The sequence below is a fragment of the Xiphophorus hellerii genome, chromosome 1 (assembly GCF_003331165.1).
Source record: "Xiphophorus hellerii strain 12219 chromosome 1, Xiphophorus_hellerii-4.1, whole genome shotgun sequence".
NCBI lineage: Eukaryota > Metazoa > Chordata > Actinopteri > Cyprinodontiformes > Poeciliidae > Xiphophorus > Xiphophorus hellerii.
The window spans coordinates 8,329,817-8,350,055 of NC_045672.1; the positions used below are offsets into that span (position 1 = coordinate 8,329,817).

Sequence of the window (20,239 nt, forward strand, 5' to 3'; positions counted from 1 at the left end):
AATCTCCTTCTGAAGTCCTCAGACAGCTTCTTTGATCTTCCTGTGCTGTTCACTCCAAGTGTAAGGAACACACCAAACAAAACGCCTGAGTTGAGACAGGGCAAACCTCCACCATAATGCTGAGTAATGGTCTTCTAAGCATGTACCTATTTGTAATTCAAGGCATCTTTAGGCGAGGGTGTCCTAATTTATTTCAACCAATAATTTTTTTTAAAACACAGAATTCTAACCGACAGCATTGTTAAAACTGCTCGTCTTGTTTCAAGCAATTTTATTTAAACATCACAACTACATGTTCACTAATAGCGCTACATATCTGACTGGGTTTTTTTTTTGTAATGGAGATTGACAAACCAGAATTTGAACACTTTCGTTTCTGCAGTAACAGCCACTTTCACCTAAAAGCCAGTCGTATTAAATTTTCAGCTCAGGGTTTATGGGAAGCCTCAGACTGTCCAAGGCAGCACTCCAGTTGCTTTGTTCAACTTGCACCAAAACAAGTAGAGGACGGCATTACCACACATCAAGGCGCATGCGGTGGCACGGTGGCATCTGGTCTGTATCTCTGCAGCACAGAGCTTCCTTTGTGGAGTTCATATTTCCGTACCGTGTCTGCACATATTTCATCCAGTTGTGGTCGTAAACAGAAGTGATGACACTTGAAGATTACATGCAGAATTATATATTTGATCACACAGAGGTAATGCTAGCAAGAAATTGAGCTCACCTCATCTTTGCATATTTTTTTTTAAACATGAATTTATCCATACTTGCTAACCGCTGCAGGGCGGCGCTCATCTCTGGCAGTCATTGGGATACACACTACAAAGGCCACTGGCTCATCACAGAGCAACACAGAACAAATTTATAGAGAGTACGTAACCTAACAATCATGTGTTTGGACTGTAGGAAAAAGTCAGAGCACCTGAAGAGAATGTCCATAAATGCACAAGGAAAACATGCAGACAGTTTGCAGGGATTCAAACCCAGGAGCTACTTGTTGCAGGGCACCGGTGCTGCCTACTGTTCCACCATGCAGCCGTCAACATGAATATTCTTTAAAACAAAACAAATCATCTTCCTGATGATTTGTTTCATCAGGAAGATGAAACAAATCATCAAAAATGAAAGTCTATGTAAGATAATAATAAACATGAATTTCTCTGATCTATTCACTTATGTCTTGCTAGCAGTAATTGTGTCTTATGAATAAATTAAATCTAGACAAAGAGAAATTGCGACTGTTAAAGCAGCATTATCTGTCGTTTATTGAAAAAACTCCTTTACATATTTGCTAAAACTGCCACTTAGTCGTGACAGCATAGTTTGAGACTGATAATATGTGAACAAAAAAATCCAGCTACTCTGCCTTCTCCCAGTGCTCCCAGTACTAACTGCAGAGATACACCTCTCAGTCTGAAACTGAGAGGGTAAATGACGGCGGATAAGCGGTTTACCTGGAACGGTATGTTGTTTCCATCATTAGCACATTGAGCAGCGCATACACAAGGATGATTAACAGTACTAAAACCTTCCTCCTGGCTCTGATTGGTTGTTTTTGACCAGGAGCAGTGTATTCCTGCAGATGGCGATAGTAACTCAGGGAGGAGCTGGAGGATTTGTGTTCACAAATTCTGTCACATAACATACTATCACGACATAGTGACATTTTTATCAAATTTGTAAAAAAAACTATTTTTTATAAAGTTCCACTCTCCGGCTTAAATAGATTCACATTGTATATCCAGTAATGTTATTCTCAGCTGTTTAGTGAAGTTACTTCTCTGCTCTTACCACAAGACGAAACAAAAAAAAAAAAACAACTCAAAAAAACATTACAGCACGAGCTCATGTTGTTTTATGTTTTATTAATAGCAACATCAGAGTACTAAATGTACAGAGGACGAATCCAGTGAGAATCGCATTTACAGTGCTTGCAAATACAGAGCTTAGTAGTACAAGAATAACCAAATCATAGTCACCTGGAAATTGAAACGTTTACCAATTACTACAAAAGGAAGAGATGTAGTTCATAAGACACAAAACAAAAGTTATACAACGTTTAGCCGTCACAGAGACAGACTGGAGTCCCTTTTTTTGGAGGTGTATAACGTGTGTGGCGTGTGCAGGTGTGTGTGTGTGTGCATTTATATACTATAGTCATATGTCTAATAGAAAAGTTAACAGAGGTACTCATTGATATATTAAACACGAATATAAAAAGTTTAAGAGTCACAAAGTACAAATTCTTCATTTTTATGGCGACAACACAACTGGAGTCGTTTTCCTTCATCGTAAGTATGAATGAGTTTTTATCGAGTGTGAATGATCAAAGCACGTGTTCCCGTTATGAGCAGCCCCGTTCCCCCGTAAAAGAAAAACCAGAGATCTTCTTCGTTTACTTCCCCCCTCCCACCTGTAAACACAACGTATGATAATAAATGACACTTTTTATTTTTCTCTCCCATATTAGCTGAACTTCAGCCTCCGATTTTGTCGTCACTAAACGCTCCCCACCAGTCTGCAGTAGCTCTCTTCCTGTTCCTTCCTGCTTCTCAGATTCCCTTTACATGCCACTCAGTTCGGATCTGCACTCTGCTGCAAAAGGCATCTTACAGTGCTAGAGGCCTTCTGTGTGAATCAACGGCAGATTTGGGTCACGTTACTACTGCCCCCCTCTCGCCGATGCGTAATGAGAAAATCTGGGGTGCTGCAAACAAAAAATGTTTTTTCTTCTATGTTCCCAAGTCTTTCACTGTATAGATAAGCGCCAGCAGTGCTTTAGCTCTTGTGGATAATAGTAATAAAAAGTAAAAAATAAAAAACATGACCCAAGAGCAGAGTCAGAGCCCTCTGCTGCGATTACAGTAAGCGCACAGTACGAGATTTTCCTGAAACAAGGAGAAGCGGAGTGAGGAGCTACAGTTTCCTCACAGCTAAGGAATTGATTCGGTAAGATTTATTGTCACATCAAATATTTCTCTCCTCCTGCAGAGTCTCGCCTCATTGAGCACCCTATTGACTTTGATCAAATTCAAACCGCCACCTTGTCGCTGTCAACGCCACGTTTCTGGGCTCGTCGGACACCAAAAGCCTGATAACGAAGCCGACTCGATTCATCGACTCTCTTCCTCTTATGGTAATGCTCTTTAACGATATGGCTGGGAAATAAAAAAAAAAACCAAAACAAACAAACCTTGGAAATGTTCAGTCAACATTTAGATGTTTAAACAATACATATGTCGATAAGTTCCACTCCATATGTCTTGACACATGCAAACACAAATCACAGGACCTGTAAATTTGTCTTATCCTTCGTCTTGACAGAGCAAAGCTCTGCTGGTCGATAGCGTCTTTGTGCTGAGGGGAAGTATTCGTAGGCGAGTGAGGTGACGGAAACAGAAGCTGCAAAATATTCATCCGCTGCGCAAAATAAATGCACCCGCTTAGAAAATCAGATCCGACTTGGGGAAGAATTTATTTCATTCCCTCAGTATTTGCAACTGAAAATTGTAGGGAAGTAAACTGTGTAGCCAGATAAGAAAAGAAATGAGTTCATATGTTGCATTTATGGTGTTATGCTGCAACTGGTCTACACAGGTTGCCTTGCTAAAGCGTCTGTATTTCCATGCTAATCAGACATCCCAGTTATACCACTATCAGGACTGCCATTGAAGCAATACAGGTTAAAATGTGCAGGTGATTTTACAAACCAGGAAATAACTTTGAGAAAAAGAACTTGTTTTCAGACTATGTGTTTTCATTCATTCAGTTAACACTTTTATTTTTACATCACCGGCATCATGTACTTCATTAGTAGATGGATTCAGTACCTCCAGAGAAGCTTGTGCCAAATTCTAAAATTTCTGGGGCAAGCGTAGCAAAAAATAAATAAATAAATAAAGTTAAAAAAAAGAATGACAGATGGAAGGAACTCAACATAGATCAAGTTTAGTTGGTTTCTTGGCATCGGTTGTTTTGTTTTGTTTTTAAATTAATATTCATGTGATGGTGCTCTTTATATTAAATTCCACTTAAAAGTGTTTGAGAAGAGCAAGTCATTGGTTTTCCAGCCAATCCATAAATGCACCAGAACCTGATGAAGCCTCCCAATATTCTTACTTTCAGACCTTCCACTTTTCAGCCAGTGAACTATTGCAGCATCTACTGAAGTTTTATACTGGTTAGCTAAAGATATCATACAAGTACTGCTCGAAAGTGCAGAGAAGAAGCTTGGCACAAGGTTAGTTTTTGTGTTTTTGAAAGAAATACTGTAGATACACATGTAAACAAAGACACTATCCCCGACCTAGCTCGAAGCCTTCCCAACAACAGGAAAGACCTTGAAAAATAGAACACACCTGTACACAAGTAGAAGCAAATATATAGAAAATACATTTACACGTGTGTAATATACAGTAGGTTTCACAACCCCTCTGATAGAGAAGGTAAGAGTCTTCATTCAAAAAATATATGTTATGTCAAAGACGCAACACAGCCTGACGCGTTTGAGGCTGAACCAGTTATGCGTTATTCATTAGAGCCATTTTTTAATTTAATTTTTTTTTTAATGTTTTTTGGGCCGAAAAGCAGGAGTTTTGCACCACAGTGTTGATCCCAACTCAATTTTTTACACCTCAACAAGGGCTCGCGTTTACACGTAAGGCGTTTTCACACATGCACCACAGTCCTGGAATGTTCTAGAAACTACGTGGCAGCATTTCCCCTGAAATTCTTTCAGAGATTTTTCAGGCTGCCTTGAAAACAAAGAAATGAAAATCCGGAAGAACAGCTAGCGAGAAAATGTGCAAACGTAGCAGCGAATATCTCTATTTTACTGGTAACCTGTTTTTGTTTTGTTTTTTTACCATTTGCTCCTTTGCCTCTTGGGAAGTGTTAAGACACAAGCAGTTCTTATTTCTTCATAATTCTTTCTTTACAACAGTGATTGTAGAAAGGTTCATCATTTTTGAAAACATCAATTTCTCTGCATTTTGTCCTGCTTACAGTTTCTTCATCCCAAACACTTCCAACTATGAGACCAAATCTTCAGAAGAAACTTTTCTATAATGAAATGCTTAATTGAACAGCCACTTAAAAAAAACCCATTAAGAATAATATTAAAAAAAGAAAAATCGCACCAAACTATGTAGAATCCCCAAACGATCTCCAGCCAGTCATGTGTGAAACTGCCTCCTTGAAATTATTTGCCATGTTTTCTTGGTACATTTTAGGAATTGTGTACAAGTCTTAAAAAAAAAAAAAGGACCCATGTGAATTACTGGAAATGAATTTTCCCAACACCCAGTGAAACCGATTAAATCTGTACATATTGCTGTTTGCAGCAAAAGAAAAAAAAATGTTTACAATTACAGAATTGTGTTTGTGCTTTGTACAAACCTACAGCACAATTACAGGTAGATTATTAGACAGTTTCCACAAGAGCTTCGTAGCACAAAGGTAATCAGAGGTTTAAGTTTTAATAATAATAAAGTCATTGGTGCTAGGAGGCTCTTGGGAGAGCGCTGCTATTCTTCTCACCATGCAGTTCACTCCACTTGACTTCAGAGACTGTTTCAACCAATTTGGTGGTGGGTAATTGGGTTGTCTTAATCTTTGACTTTAACAAAACAATCAGGGAGTGTCAACTTTTATTAATTGAATTATTTCAGATACGGCTGGATAATTTATTTCAACAGTCTGTTTGGATTGAAACTGGTTAAATTTTATTCTCCTTGAACTGCTTTCCTTTTGGTAGAGGACCAGGTGGGTCTATAGAGAGGTGGCCTTTGCAATACATCTGGTCAAGGAAACTTGCTGAGGATCATTTTGAGCCATAGGATTATTCCTCTGTTGCTTCCCATTCTTCACCCAGAAAACTGATTCATATATTTTCGAGGATGTTTGAGCCTCATTTTTTCCACTTTCCATTTGAATTATACCAAGTATCAGAATTTAGTTTGACTAATTGCTTAGTAAGAGACTCATTTGTACTTTGCATGAAACCTGGACAGTCCTGAGGTGCTATGAATATCCCGTGGAGTTCCCTGCAGTGTCTCGTGACTCTCTGCATTCAAGCTATATGAATCCGGTGCTGTTGCATACACCTTCACCACAAATACCTTCCATATCTGTTTTGATTAACCTCCATGATTAAGAAGCAGTGACGTGAGCATTGGGTTGGCGTGAGCCAGATGCAGATGGGGTCCTTTGTAATAGTTTCAGCTAAGAGTGGGGGGCGTGTGACAGCAGCGGTCCTCCGTTCTCCAGACTTCCACTGTCGGTGCTGCGGCAGACTCTCTTTTTTTTTTTTTTTTTTTTTTTTTTAATTCCTAGGTGTACAAAAATAGACATAACTATTCTGGTTTTAAAATGGGACTTAATACAAATTATGTCTTTATAGTCAATTGTTCAATAAAGCATAAACCATCTATATATTTTTTTTCTAACTCTCTTTTTTGTGATTCGTAGAAATATGTTTTGGACTCCTTTGCAACACATTTCTCAAAATTACTTCGAAACATTTTCAAATACATTTGAAGTATTTTTTTTTTTTTTACATTTCTTTAAAAAAAGGACAAAAAAAGAAAATAAATAAAGCAATAAGAACTGATACAGGTTTAATACAACACACTTTGTTTAGTCCTTCAGTTATTGTTAAAACTTCCATTTATCCAAGTTGTGGCACATAGTGGCATTATTGGCACATTGTTCAGAAATATATAGTTTGACTTCCACCTAAAGCAGCTCCTTGGGCTCCTTTGTCTTCCACAGTCTTGTCCCATACGTCCTGTAAATATATCTATATATACTTAGATATATATATATGTACTCTCTACCTAAATGAATGCTGTTTTTCGGGAAAGATGGAAGAGCAGCTCCACGGCTGCTCAGCTTGTTATCTCTAGAAAAATAAATATCTTCACAAGTGTCCGAGGAGAGATTACACTATTTTACAAAATAAGCTGTTTTTGTGTGTTTCTTGTTTCCAACTGGATCCTGTGGAAATGCAGAGAAAGACAAAAACAATCCAGTTACTCCTCATTACGAGGCTAAGCAACACAGACATGATTTTTCTTTTTTTTTCTAAATTAGCCTACTTTCTACTTGCTTTAGAGGGGAGGGTGGCATTCCAATTTGGCCTGAAAAACATGCTGCTCATTTCGCAGTGTGCAAAAAAACTATACAACTACGGCTAATTGTTAGACAAATAATCCTAATAAATACACGAGGTTCCACAAATGGCGAGCAGTCTTTTTTCATTCAAAGCCATGCGATCTGGAGTACTCTGTGAAAAGCTGAACTTTATAACGTGTGTCCAGGCAACAACAAATGTCATGACACCCTGTCCTCTCCCTACTTTACCTGCAGGCAATCCGTTTAATTGAAAATCTGGCTCAATAGTTACACCACCCCCACCAATACTGCAGCGCTAAAGCATGTGTTCAAGGTTTATACACTGAATTTCAAATTCTTGGAAGTCCTAGCATGTACTGGCCAAGCAAAAGTTTTTGAGGAAGGTATAAACCTACTCTTTTTGTGAACAAACTCTAGGAATGCAAGTGGAAATGAAAGGACAAAGAGTTTTTTGATCCTTAGGTCAAAAGAAATAGGTGTGATCACATGGTGCTGATGTATGCTGCAAAAGTATTTAAAATGCTTGAACTTTTTTCACATTTTATGAAGCCACCACCACAAACTTCAATGCATTCTGTTTCTAAATCAAGACAATAACATTTATGCCCAGTGTACTCTGCAAAGGAGCTCAAGGTCAGTCAGAATGAATGAATAGCAACACGAATGAATAGCAACTCCTCAATTTTCAAGACATGCCACAGATGCGTAACTGGATTTAGAGTTGTACCTTAATTGTACTTTAAAACAAGAATATGTTTCAATCTAAAGCATTCTGCTGCATCTCTAGATATTTGTTGTTAGTTACTGTCCTGCCGGAACGAAACCTTCAATCTCAGTCTCAAATCTTTTTATGGCCGCTAACAGATTGTCATCCTTTTACAATGTCTTTTACAATGATCCATCCCCTTGGAAATTTTGCCAGTTGTACTGTTACATTTACACATCAATTGTGATTAGCACAATTAGGCTTTTTTTTTTTTGACAAAGAAATTGCAAAATTCCTTCCACTTCTTGATGGAAATTTTCACTTTGACATAAATCTTTTTTGTCCTGTCAAAGTAGCCAAACTATGTTTATCATGATTTCTATAAGTAATAAAACAGTAAATAGGGGTGAGTAATCTTTTTTTGGGGGGGCACTGTAAGTGTTACTTTGTGATGTTCCAACACATCAAATTCAGATAAAATACATGAAGGTTTGTGGCTATGAATAAACAAAATGTGAACAAATTCAAGGGTTGTGGCATTCACAAGAATTGCAGTAAGGCCCAAGCGACTACCTCATTTCTGAGATGCTGCTATGAACTGATTTTCCTTCCACACAGGATATGGGAAAAATCCACAATTATGTCACAAATAACAAACATATGCCAAGTTCCTCTCAATTCCCAAAGTGGGGCAGCGTTACCACAGGGGGATTGAGGCGGCTGAAGCTCACTCGACAGTTTGTAAGAGGAGGTAACATGGAAAAGTACCCACCAGAGCGTGGATTCATGAAGTCTTTCCCGGTAAATGAGTGAAAGCCTACAAGCTCATCAACAAGAGATCTCGAACCATTTCTCCGACACAAAGGCCACAGGAATCAGTTGTCTTTCGGTGGGGGAGGGCCTGTTGGGTAAAACGAAGGCAGTTAGATCATTAACCAAATTGACTTTGAAGTGAATGAAACACCGAGCTAAGGCATGTCTTTTAACCCCAGAGATTTTATTAGCGTGTGTCCGCTAAGGTCTAATCATGCCCCTAGTTAGCCTTCAACGTCTCTGTCAGCAGCATAATGTTGTCGCAGTCAGATACTGAAAAAAAGCTGCATGACTCATCAGAAGTGTTTTTGCTACATCTGTAAAATAAAGCGGTAAAAACGCTTTCAGTGACCCGTGATTGTTAAATATAGACACTAAATTAATCATTTTCATCGTCACTGCCGATGTACAGCTGTTAATTTGTCATCATTGTTGGTCTTTTACCCCAGCAACGTCACCCGGACAATAAAAACTGTCAGCATAAGACCAATTTAATGTTGCACTGTCCACATAATGGGAGAATCATCAATACAGACACAAAAATGTAAATTGTTTTATCAGTTTCTTGGGTATAAAGTGATACAAGTGCATTTAACATGGTTGTAAAGAATTTGCACGTTTATTATTTGGAAAACAGACAGAAAAATGGAAGCTTATGTTTGCCCTAAATCTATAAACCAAATCAATATTTTCCTTCCCATCATCCTGACTAAGATGTGGTTGAGTCATTTTCTGATTCATGAAGATCAATGCACATCTACTTTATTTGAATAGAATGCACTGTAATATTTGCCATTTAGAAACTAGGGTAAGAGAAATGAGCTGGTGTTACAGCATTTCTCTACTCAATGAATACAGGAAGTCATGCATTAATAATAAATAGTTCCTGTCAAAAACAATCTGCTCCACCCAACTTGAAGAATTGATTTATTCACTTTTATTTTGTAGGAATTAGGTAAAAATTCCAATAGTAATTCCAATAATTTCCCTTGGATTTTGTAAGGTTTATCCTTAAAGATTTCCTTCAGCGAAAAAACAGATGTTTAGATTGAGATCATACTGATTTATTAAAAAGACTGATTTATTTACCATATTAGACGGGTAACTGTATTCTCATCACATTTTAGAAATCACACGCCAACTGTTGTGATGTGTTGTGGTAATGGAGGACCCTACATGGAGCAAGGTAGGTACGGCAAGTAGTGTTGAAGTTTTAATAAAAATGGAGAGCAAAGAACTTACAAAAAAAAAGAATCACAGGGGGCCAGAGCAGAACAAAAGACACAAAAACCAGGAAGAACAACTAGTAGGGTAAATCAGAAAAAAAAGGGATTCAACAGGAGGAACCAGCAATAAGTTGAATATAAACTGTGTAGCTTGATTACTGAACAGGGAACAGATGGCTAGTCAGAAATGGGTTGCAGGTATGAGGAGAAAGAGAGAGAAAAATGCACAGGGGCGAGGGAGAGTACACAAACTGGGTAACTAGGGAAACGAACACAAATAACTAGACATAGCAAACTAAAATAACTTAAGGACTGAACTAGTGTAAAACTGAAACAAGGGCGGTCTAATCAAAAAAAAAGAAACGATATAATGAGACTAGAATCAAAAACTCAAAACAACACAGGTCCTGACACCAACAACACAAGTGATTCTATATTTTCAAGTGCATTCAACATTATTTCTGGCAAGCAAGCAGAAAAGTTATTTCCCTCTTTCATTTAGTCATATTTCCACCATCGTACCTGTTTCCATTGTAAGCCGTCTTGTACACAGGTGTCTGCTGGATCATCTCATCGGTGTAGATGGGGACGGCAGTCCGTACGCACTCATGTGAGCACTGCAGGCTGTCGTTGTAGGCAGTGAAGATGTCCACCTTGCTGGGCACGCGGGCCGGCGTGAAGTCTGTCAGGTTCTGGCAGCTTTCCTCCTGCTGGTGGATCTTTCTCTGATGGCTATTGTGGCGGCCATTTCCAGACTGCGCACAGCTACAAAAACACGCACCAAAGACAAGAAACAAACATAAAATCATACCTCGCACCTCTGACTAAGCTAGTAAGACTCTCTAAAACAGAAGCGGATCTGCTGACAAGGTGCTGTGAGTGAAAAGTAAAGGAATCTTTCCTACCAGTTTTTAAGGACGAGTGTTGTGATCAAGGCTGCGATCACCATGATGAGAGACACAGTGATTGTGATAATCTGGTGAACTGCCAAACCTGCAAGAAAAAACATAAATCACAGTGATTTTCAGAGAAAATGTTTAGTTTAAAGTTGTGTACACTATACCTTAGAGTTTACAGGCTGTTTACAGGTATTTCAGATAGCTGTAGAAACAGTATAATATCCTAAAAAAAATCTAACTCAAAAATCAGTTTTCCAACAAGTGTTCCACTTCCTGAGCACCGTCATGCTGTAACATCTGCGCACCTCAAAGTAAGCAGCTTTTGCCCGAAGGCTTTCATTTAAGCTTTGAGTAGAAGCAAATTTTTTTTCATCCAATGTATCACATAAAATATCTGATGAAAAGCAGAGCCTGAAAGGTAATCTGAGTTCTTTGAAAAGGGTGACAGATTGAGGAGGCAGCAAAGAAACAAAAATAATTGAACTTTTGGGAGTTTGAGGAAGACAACATTGGATTCTTACCTAAAGAACAAGGCAAAACATTATGGAAAATATGGTTTCACATTCAGCAACAAAACTTAATTTTGATCAGATCATATGGATTAAGGTTCTGTATTCATCCTATACATGAGGTTCATGTCATACAGTTATTTGCTTGGTTTCCCCAGAGCTGTTTGGGTCACATTTAGTTTCTTCTTAAGAGTCATCTTTCTACAAAATGTACTACTATAAATGTTATAATATGAAAAGACTGATCCTTTATAGAATTGAAATAAAGGGGATGTGTTTGTGAAGTAAAACATAAAGTCCCTAATTTTTATAGCCTCCAAGTAAACATATAAAAAACTGAATTAAAATCACTAGTACCCTTCTCATTAGCCAATGGAGAGATCATTAATAAACAGTCCAACTCCAAATGACAAGGATTTAGGTCTAATTCCCATCACCAAAATCTTTAGCTTCCTTCAGATTAAAATTTGGGTTCTGGCTGGGTCATTCCAAAGCAATATTAGTTACTCTAGTAAGACAGAAATAGCTTGGTAATAAATAAATATTTTTAAATCTACATATGGCAGGGGTGTTAATAGAGATCTCAATGATTTAGAAGGACATTGAGGGTGCATTCACACTAGATATTTTTAGTCTGCTTTAATCAAGCTCTAGTAGTTCCTTTGCCTAGAATCGTTTGTTTGGGGAGGAGGGAAAGCACAAGTGAACTCTGACACATATCAGAGTTCAGAAGTGATCAGACCTAGGTTTTTATGCACAAAAACCTAGATCTGCCTAAAAACCTACTGTAGGTCTGCCTAAAAACCTACTGTAGGTCTGCCTAAAAAACCTAGGTCTGCCTAAAAAACCTAGGTCTGCCTAAAAAACCTAGGTCGCGGTTTGCGTGACGTGAATTCTGTCATGGTTCGAATGCATATGTGATCACCAAGCGGACCATATACTGCTTCAAAAGCACAATACACAGGGCATTCTGGGTAAATATAACCAAAATATTTACCCAGAATATAGAAGAAGAAGCTTGTGATTTTTTACCAAACACAAAATAGAAATCCTACAACTGCTAAAATATGATGCCATTTTTGTTTACATTCCGTAAAGAAACTGTGCTCATGTCTTCTTTGGAGGTTTCTTGTGTCTTGATGCAGCGCAACCACAGGCGAGGGGGGTAAACAGTTTTTTAAAAGGGTTTGTTTGTTCCCTGGACTTTAACAATTGCGTCAGTCAAAAAGTCCTGTCAGTTTTTACGGAGGGGCTGAAGCACTCCTAAAGGTCAGACCAAGAATCACCCCTACAATAAACTAATCCAGAACTAATCAACAGTGCAAGTTCCAGAGGCCACACCTGTGACTTTGCAACTGGTGCAATAAGAGAGACAGTTCAGTTATCTTGATTCATATGCACCAGTCAATGGCACTTTAAATTATGTTTATCATAAAGGTTCCTTATTTTACTATCTGAAGGTCAGCAGATACAGAGGTTGAACTTTCTCTACTACTGAAGTAGAGAAAGAAACCAAGAAAATGCTTATTGTTTACGCTGTCGATGATCAACTCAAAAGGATTACACAACCCAGATTATAAATCTGTTCCAAGCAGCAAAAGGCCATAAAATTAGTTCTAGAAATGTTCTAAAAATGACTGTTCCCATGCTGTTTCTTATTCTAAACAGCATGGGAACATCTAAAAAAGCAACATCCTTTTTCTTTTCTATTTTCAGACTCTCAAGTGAGATCTCTCTCCTTTTTATTATCAAAGGCAGTTAGCGACAAACACAACTGTGTAGGACGTGTTTAAACGGAGGATTAGTTCAGGACCACTGCACTGTACTTTAAGGTGTATTTGTGTGGGTGAGTGATAGAGCATGAGAGCAAATAGGGCAGAATGACACACTGCAGCAGGTGACATACTGCAGGGGGACAAAATATATAAATAAAAAGAAAAGCCGTTATGATGAAAATGCCCATGTGGGCCATATACATCTCACCTCTCCATCAGCCAGCTGCCTAGCTGTTGATCCAAGCCAATTTGTCTTCTGAAAATGCTCAAAAGGAAGTGCTGCTCTTTGGTTTGGCAAAGAACTCAACCTCTCCCCAGCTTCCCTGCTGCCTGGACAGCCCCCCTCTCAGATAGCAACCTTCTGTGAGCACGAGTTAAAGAAAAAAAAAAAATCAGACCAGGTCAAGCTTGGATTAATATCTCTGGCTGGGCCCAGGAAGCCTCACCTTCCCAGCGCGATCAAATCCCTCGTCATGACAAAAGCACATTTAGTTCTCTGGCGCTGGCATTTGCATTTTCAACGACCCACTCATCTCTGCCCTCCGCCTCCCTCTCTCTTTCTGTGTCCGTGTGATGATGGAGCTGGAGGAATCTGGCTACAAATGAGCATCTGTTTCTCTGAACTCAATCAAAAGTCGAGGTGTCCACTGATGGGAATCCTGTTTGCGTTCCACTGATGTAAAATTGAAAAGGGAAACCTTCCAGATGGTGGATTTTAAATCAAAAGCTGCACTTAGTAGATTTTTCCCTGTAAAACAGTAACTGATTAAAACACATTATAAGGGTAAATTAGTTTCTGCTCCCAGCTTCCAGTGGAAGCTGCTCTATTAATTTTGATAAGAGGAAGCTGACTGACACAGCTGGTAAACAAGAACATTTTGTGTGCAGTTTAGTCAGGGTACTTAAGTCAGAGTAGCTCATTAAGAGTTGCATCAGGATGCCATTTGGGGCCAAAATATGTATACAATCTCTGCATACTCCCTTAATGAAACAAATGAAGCTGAAAATACGAGTCTAAGCCACACAAACCTCTCATAACCCAATTTGCTAAGCAGCAATATTTAAAAGTTCTCAGAGAGCACAGCAGTCACACATCTAAGAGGCCAGTCCTGTTTTCACCCATGGCTGCCAGTTGGAAGGAGCCAAATTTGGCCTGTGGATATAAAATAATTTTGTCCTAGTAAGGATTTGGAGAAATAACCTTTGGCATCCACCTTACTTTAAAATACCTGGTAAGGTGTTTTAAAATACCTGGTAAGGTGTTTTGGGGTCAAATTACTGTCAAAAACATAGAGATTCAGTGGTGGTTGTCACGATTCTGGGGTGTTTGAATTTTGAGATACGTCTCTGTATTTAGATTGATTACTTGTTCCTCATGTTCCCTGTGTATCCTAACAGCCATTTTGTTCCCACTTACTCTTATCAACTTTAGTTACTTGCCTTCCCTCACAGCTGCACCTAGTTTCTAATCAACCACCTGCTCCTGCATCAGGAATCAACCTCACAATGTCTCTCAGCCAAAATTAATAATCTTTAGGTTTTTCAACCACACCCCCACACTGAGATAGGAATTTCGGCGGACACCTCGCTCAGAGTCCCTCTCAGCAGCTGATTGAATCACTCCTAAGCTACAGTAAGACAGGAAGGAGCTCACTGAGAGGACTCTGAGAAGACGGGGCCCAGATCAACAAAAAAGCTATTTCTAAAAAGCTTAATTTCTACCAGATTTTCCACTTAAATATCTTTAAATGCATCTTACATACACATTTGTTTCATGATTTTCATCATACTACTGGCTGAGGACCATGGGGATGTTGTTGTAATAAAAAAAATACAAATTAAAACCCTCTGATTCGAGACGTACAGATCAATGAACCACATCTGAGAACCAGACATTTTTCCTGTAGAAATCTGTGATCAGCAAATCAAATCCTGAAAAGGAATCAGTTTTATTTTCTGTTCAATAAAAGCTACACAGGTATAACTTTCCATTATTCTCTAGCCTGCAAATGCCTTAAACAACAGTGTGTACGCTTAGGCACTTTTTTCTACTTTATGTGTTAGAAAAAAACAATCTAAATCAGTTGAAACAGGAATGAGCAGGTCAGGCCGTGGTTGCATGTCTATGGCAAAGTCAGGCAACAGCACTATTGAAAGAGACTAAACTCGAGGCGCTAAATCTCCCCTGCAACCATGGAAATGAATTCTGCTTGCATAAATAGAGTACTGTTTAGACAACTTAAACTTTTCTACCAATTAAGTAGGACTCCTCTTCATATCTGGTCATTTTCAAAGGAAAACAATTCAAGCATGAGAATAATCCTCCCTTAAAAAGATGAAACACATGTTGCAACTCGTAGGAGGCTAATAATAAAGACAAAATAGAAAAAGTAAAAGATTTTTAAACAATGTGGCCTGAAACTACAAGCCAGCCAGGTCCACTATGTTGTTCAGGTGAAATAAGTAAGTTAATAGCTGCCTTTCAGCTGCTTATTGCTGTCGGCTTGCTGTAAAGAGAAATACGTTTAATTTCTATTGTTGTATTTCCTAAACATTGCAAACAAAATCCTGCTTCAGAAGGAAAACACTTCATTTTTACTCCTCAGCAACAACATTTTTAAATGCCAAAACCAAAACTTTCTAAATTTTTCCTCGCAACTGCTGCTTGTTTGGAGTGCTATCACAAGAAAGCTGCCCAGTATGAGCACGAGGCTCATACTGGGCATGCTGGTCTGTACACATGAGACGGATGGAGCAGTACAGAAGGAAACCAGCAGAGAGCGAGAGAGTATGACTAGTTTGGTCAGAAGCTGAGTGAGGATTTAAAAGTTTTCAGATTACGTATGTCTGTAAATCATCGTTAGAGGGGATGTTATTTCCTCCCTTTTGGCTCAACTGATATTTCGTTTGCATTCCCGCTGTACGTAAGCATTCATTGAGACTGAGACCACTGAGACCAGCGTTACCAGAATTTGCCTGTTTAGTCCAAATTTCACATTTGCCCAAATAAATTGCACTACAAAGCACAGCTGTTTTATTTCTGAAGGTTCTGCCAAAACTAAAAATGTAAGCCATTCATATATTTTTTATAATATGGCGCAATACTCTCAAAAAGGAATTAAGTTTGAAAAAGTAACGCTCATATATTAAGTGATGAAAGCATGCATCTTGTTGAGGTAAAAAGGAGAAATTATATGAAACCTGAGTTTGTTTTTTAGTACCTGGTTTGTGCCCATAGGAAAACTTCCAAATCCTCTCTCTATTTTAAGCTGAAGAAGCTAGACAAATTGGGAATTGGAAGATGTATCCATTCAACAAACAGTGGCCTCAGTGATGCGTGACAGTCAACCACAACAGCTGGTTGTGCTTGGTCACACAGTGATGTGGGACGTCACCCCATTCCTCAAACAGCATCTGTTGCAAGTCAGCCAATGTGACTGTGTTTGTCGCATCCAAATTCATCCATAATTGTTAAATGGGACTCAGGTGAAAACAGCCGGCATGCTGAGCCACGAACGTCACATGGTACCTGATTCAGAAAACTAAGGTACTGAGGAAAACTATGAGATAACATCTGAACAAAAACTAAAACAGAACACAATAAGCAAATCAAAAATGACACAGAACTGGCTAAGTCTCAAAAGAGCATATGTGTTCAGCTCGCCATAATGGTGGCAATCTATTAATGAGAAGACTTCATAACTCCAGTTCCTCTAAAAACCCCATTGGTATTAAACATGCCAAGCTACGGCTTTTATATAACATGAATAGATTAATGTTAGAAAATAAATGTTAGGATTTTTGTTAAAATGGTAATGTTAACAAATCATAAGTTGAAACTATTATTTTCTGTAAACAAAGGCAACATTTTGCCGATTCAGTGTGATGCCACTGTTTAAAACATTAAGTATCAATCTATACTGTTGTTAAAATTACTTTTGGTTTTCATTGTTTTTATTTACAGTATCCAGCTCTACGTGTGGAATAACGCTGGTGTGGAGCAGTTTCTTAAATGTCGTACTCAGATGTTATCCTTGAACAGGAAGTCGTTCGTGTGGTGATTCTTGTGGCTTGAGAGAAAAATAACATGATTTCACATAAAGATTTAAAAGTAAAATGTAAATTAATCTAATTGCTTTTATTTACACAGACTGTTGCTATTGAAATAACATATTGACTACTACTGGCTATTACATTGTCAATAATGCTCTTTATGCCAGTATTTTATAGGTGTATTTTGATTTTGAATCCAAGCAAAAATACAAAATTAACAAACGCTTCTTACACCTTCCAAACTCTAGTCTTAAAAGCATTAAGAGTAATGGGTAGGTGGTATTTCCCCGCATTAATGCTGTGCTTATTTTGATTTTGGTTTCCACACCATGACTGTCTCTTTTGTTCCAGCAGTAATTATTTGTTCCAACAGTAATTATTTGTAAACATATACAATTTTATTTTTGTGTAAACAATGGAAAAGTCTAGAATCTCATTTTCAGCCAGATTGATGCCTTTGCGCAGCAGAAGGTGAGGGTCAGAGAGGCTGCGCTGGAAAAGCGCTAATTAAAGCACTTTCTGTCGCTTCGCTTCGAAAGGTCTTTAAACTGCAGGTCTGGTTTGACAAACAAACAATAGTTTGTTTGTTTGTGGTAGTTCGAAACCACAACCTTTATAACCCTGGACACATACATGTCGGCGCGTGCCTACTATTAATTAAATCGAGAGTAACATTTCTTGGAAATGAGAAATAATGTTCTCATTAAATTTATATTGAATCACTGGCATGCATGTATGAGTTACAGCTGCCTGTGCTTACTGAACTGTCTCAGTATCAATCATTCTCTGCATGACTGCCAACAGTACTGACTCCCACTTTAAATCACACAAACTGGATTTATGAAAATAAATTCATTTAATGGAAACATTCAATTAAGAAACAATTAAACAAACAAGAAGAAATTTTGAAAAAACAACAATTTTTTGAAAACAAAAAATGTAAGATTTTTAGGTGTTTCAAAATTAATGTATTTTGCAAAGCTGCAATGGAAAAAAAAAACTTTTTCACATCCTGTGATCAACCACCGGATGTTACTACTCATGGAAAAGATGAAGAAGACAATGGGAAGTGGTAGGAGGATGATGGCGCAGCATGTTTTTAAAACGTGTTATTGCGAGAACAATCTTAATGACATGCAATTTTAAATACTTTTCCTATTCAATGGAAACGCCGCAAAATTGCGAAATTGTGTTTTTTCGACTTGAGCGGAATATCAACAAAGTATTGCGCACATTTGTGATGAACACGCGACTACTGTTTGCTTAAAAAAGCTCCTGAAAGATATAAGAATTTAATTTCACTATAAAGAGTTGCAGCTCAAAGAGCCTGAACCTCTTCACTCCCTCAAACCAGGGAGCACATTTGCAAAAGAATATTCAGTCCATGCTAATGTGCTGCGCGACCTCACCGTGATTGCCTCAACGCCCTCCTTCCTGCAACCTGGCACCTTTTCGGGACGGTGGAGGAAGACTTCCGTCAAAGGTTGCTCGCTGATAACCCAGAATTTCCAATTAACATTAATGTCAAAGTGTCAATCTAGGCTGATTTCCACTGAGTAACCAAGCAATCTAAAACACTCATTGCCAAAAGCAGCAGCAGCGAGAGAGAGGCACAGGGCAGAACGAGAAGGAGAGATCAGATACAATTACTCTAAATGCCTTTTCATTCAGTGTCAAAGGCATTGCTGTATAATTCAGGCAGCCTGCATTGCAAAATGGTAAAATGGTAGAAAACGGGACAGCCATGGTATATTGCCTCAATGATAGTCCCCATAAAGGGAGATACACTCATCTTGAGTCTGCATTAGAAACAGCGGGAGAACACTCAAGAGCTCATCACACAGCAGACAAATGAGAATAACAGCAATTTTAAGAGGGCTGAGAAGTGCCACTGCTTCAAACAGCCACCCTGTGCTGTCAGGATTTCGAAAGGAATTATTTTTTTTAAATCAGAAAAAAACCCCAACTTGAAACAGCAGGAGGAACAAATTGAGAGTTCCTGATTTTATCTCCTTCCAAAACCCTGTTTTATAAATATAAAGAAAACCCTTTTAACATAACATATTCTGCTGCAACTTATCAGAGTGACATAAACAAAATCTCCAGAGGTTCTCATTCGACATCTGTAGTTTTTGTGTCTATGAGGCAGATGCTGCCAGAAAGAAGGAGTCAAAGACTGAAAGTGAGGTGACATCTGCTCGTTGCGGCCCGTCCGTCTCCTCTCGGCGGAGTCGTCTGTAAATAAGGGACAGAGGGTTTGACTTTGCTCGGCTGTCACCGGGCATCAGCATTTAAGTCCAGATTTAATGCTTGAGAAAAAGATTCATTTTACCCACGTTATCGTGAGTCAATCCCGAGAGCTATGGCAATTTTATTGGATTGCCATGGTAACTGTTGGGAAAAGTGGTTTCTCTCCGTCTCTGTGTCTTTGGCTGTTGAAGAGGCTGTACTGTACGCCTCTACGGGTCTACCTGAGGTCAAAATGCTGCTTTACAATGTTCACACAGCCAGCTTTCTTAGAAATTGATTTATGAAACACTTAACATAGTTTACATGCACAAACCCCCCGCCCCAAAAAAACAAAACCTGCCGGGTTACTTCATTATTTGAAATACCCGGTTTATGCTGCAGGGCTAAAAGTTGGGCGGTTTTAACATTTAGTCATAAACTGTGACCCACTTCGATGAGTGAGAAAACAGAAGAAAAAGCCTCCTCATCCTTCACAGACCGCCTTTTTCTGTCGAACTTCTCTGAGCCACGTTTACAACACGAACTAAGAAATGGAATGTCTTATTTACATTATTTCAACTAACAGAACAAGTATGTTGACCTCAGACAGCATTAATGTTTTATCTAAAGCTAATGCTAGCTATGTTCACTTGTCTCATTTTGACCAAATAATGAGAAAATTAATATAAACAGGCTCAGATGATAATCTAAGTTTTCATTGAAGTTAGTTACATTAGCTTTTTCTTTCAGCTGTGTTAAATTAATAGTTTGATTTTTAACTTTTAATGAAAAACCTTTATTTTAATTTTAGGGTTTCACAGTCAGTGTCCACTGTATGAAGGATGTTTTCACACCTGTTAGCCGATAGACTCGGCCTGATCGGGGACCAGCA

General features: G+C 38.5%; 1 protein-coding gene across 2 annotated transcripts in view; it reads right to left on the reverse strand.

The window, feature by feature from the left end:
* Positions 1 to 1,848: 1,848 nt before the first annotated feature.
* The window catches only part of ajap1 (adherens junctions associated protein 1), a 57,434-nt gene continuing 39,043 nt past the window's right edge, over positions 1,849 to 20,239 (reverse strand). The window contains exons 3-6 of one of the 2 annotated variants that reach the window (XR_004340271.1): positions 10,788 to 10,875; positions 10,405 to 10,647; positions 8,616 to 8,744; positions 1,849 to 6,999 (exon numbers count right to left, since the gene is read on the reverse strand). Coding sequence is in view for 1 of the 2 variants with exons in the window: in XM_032570502.1 (XP_032426393.1) it covers positions 8,672 to 8,744; positions 10,405 to 10,647; positions 10,788 to 10,875 (404 nt within the window). In the remaining variant the exon portion in view is untranslated. Of the gene's footprint in view, positions 7,000 to 8,614; positions 8,745 to 10,404; positions 10,648 to 10,787; positions 10,876 to 20,239 lie in introns of those variants that run through there. The other variant, XM_032570502.1, reaches the window with a different exon arrangement.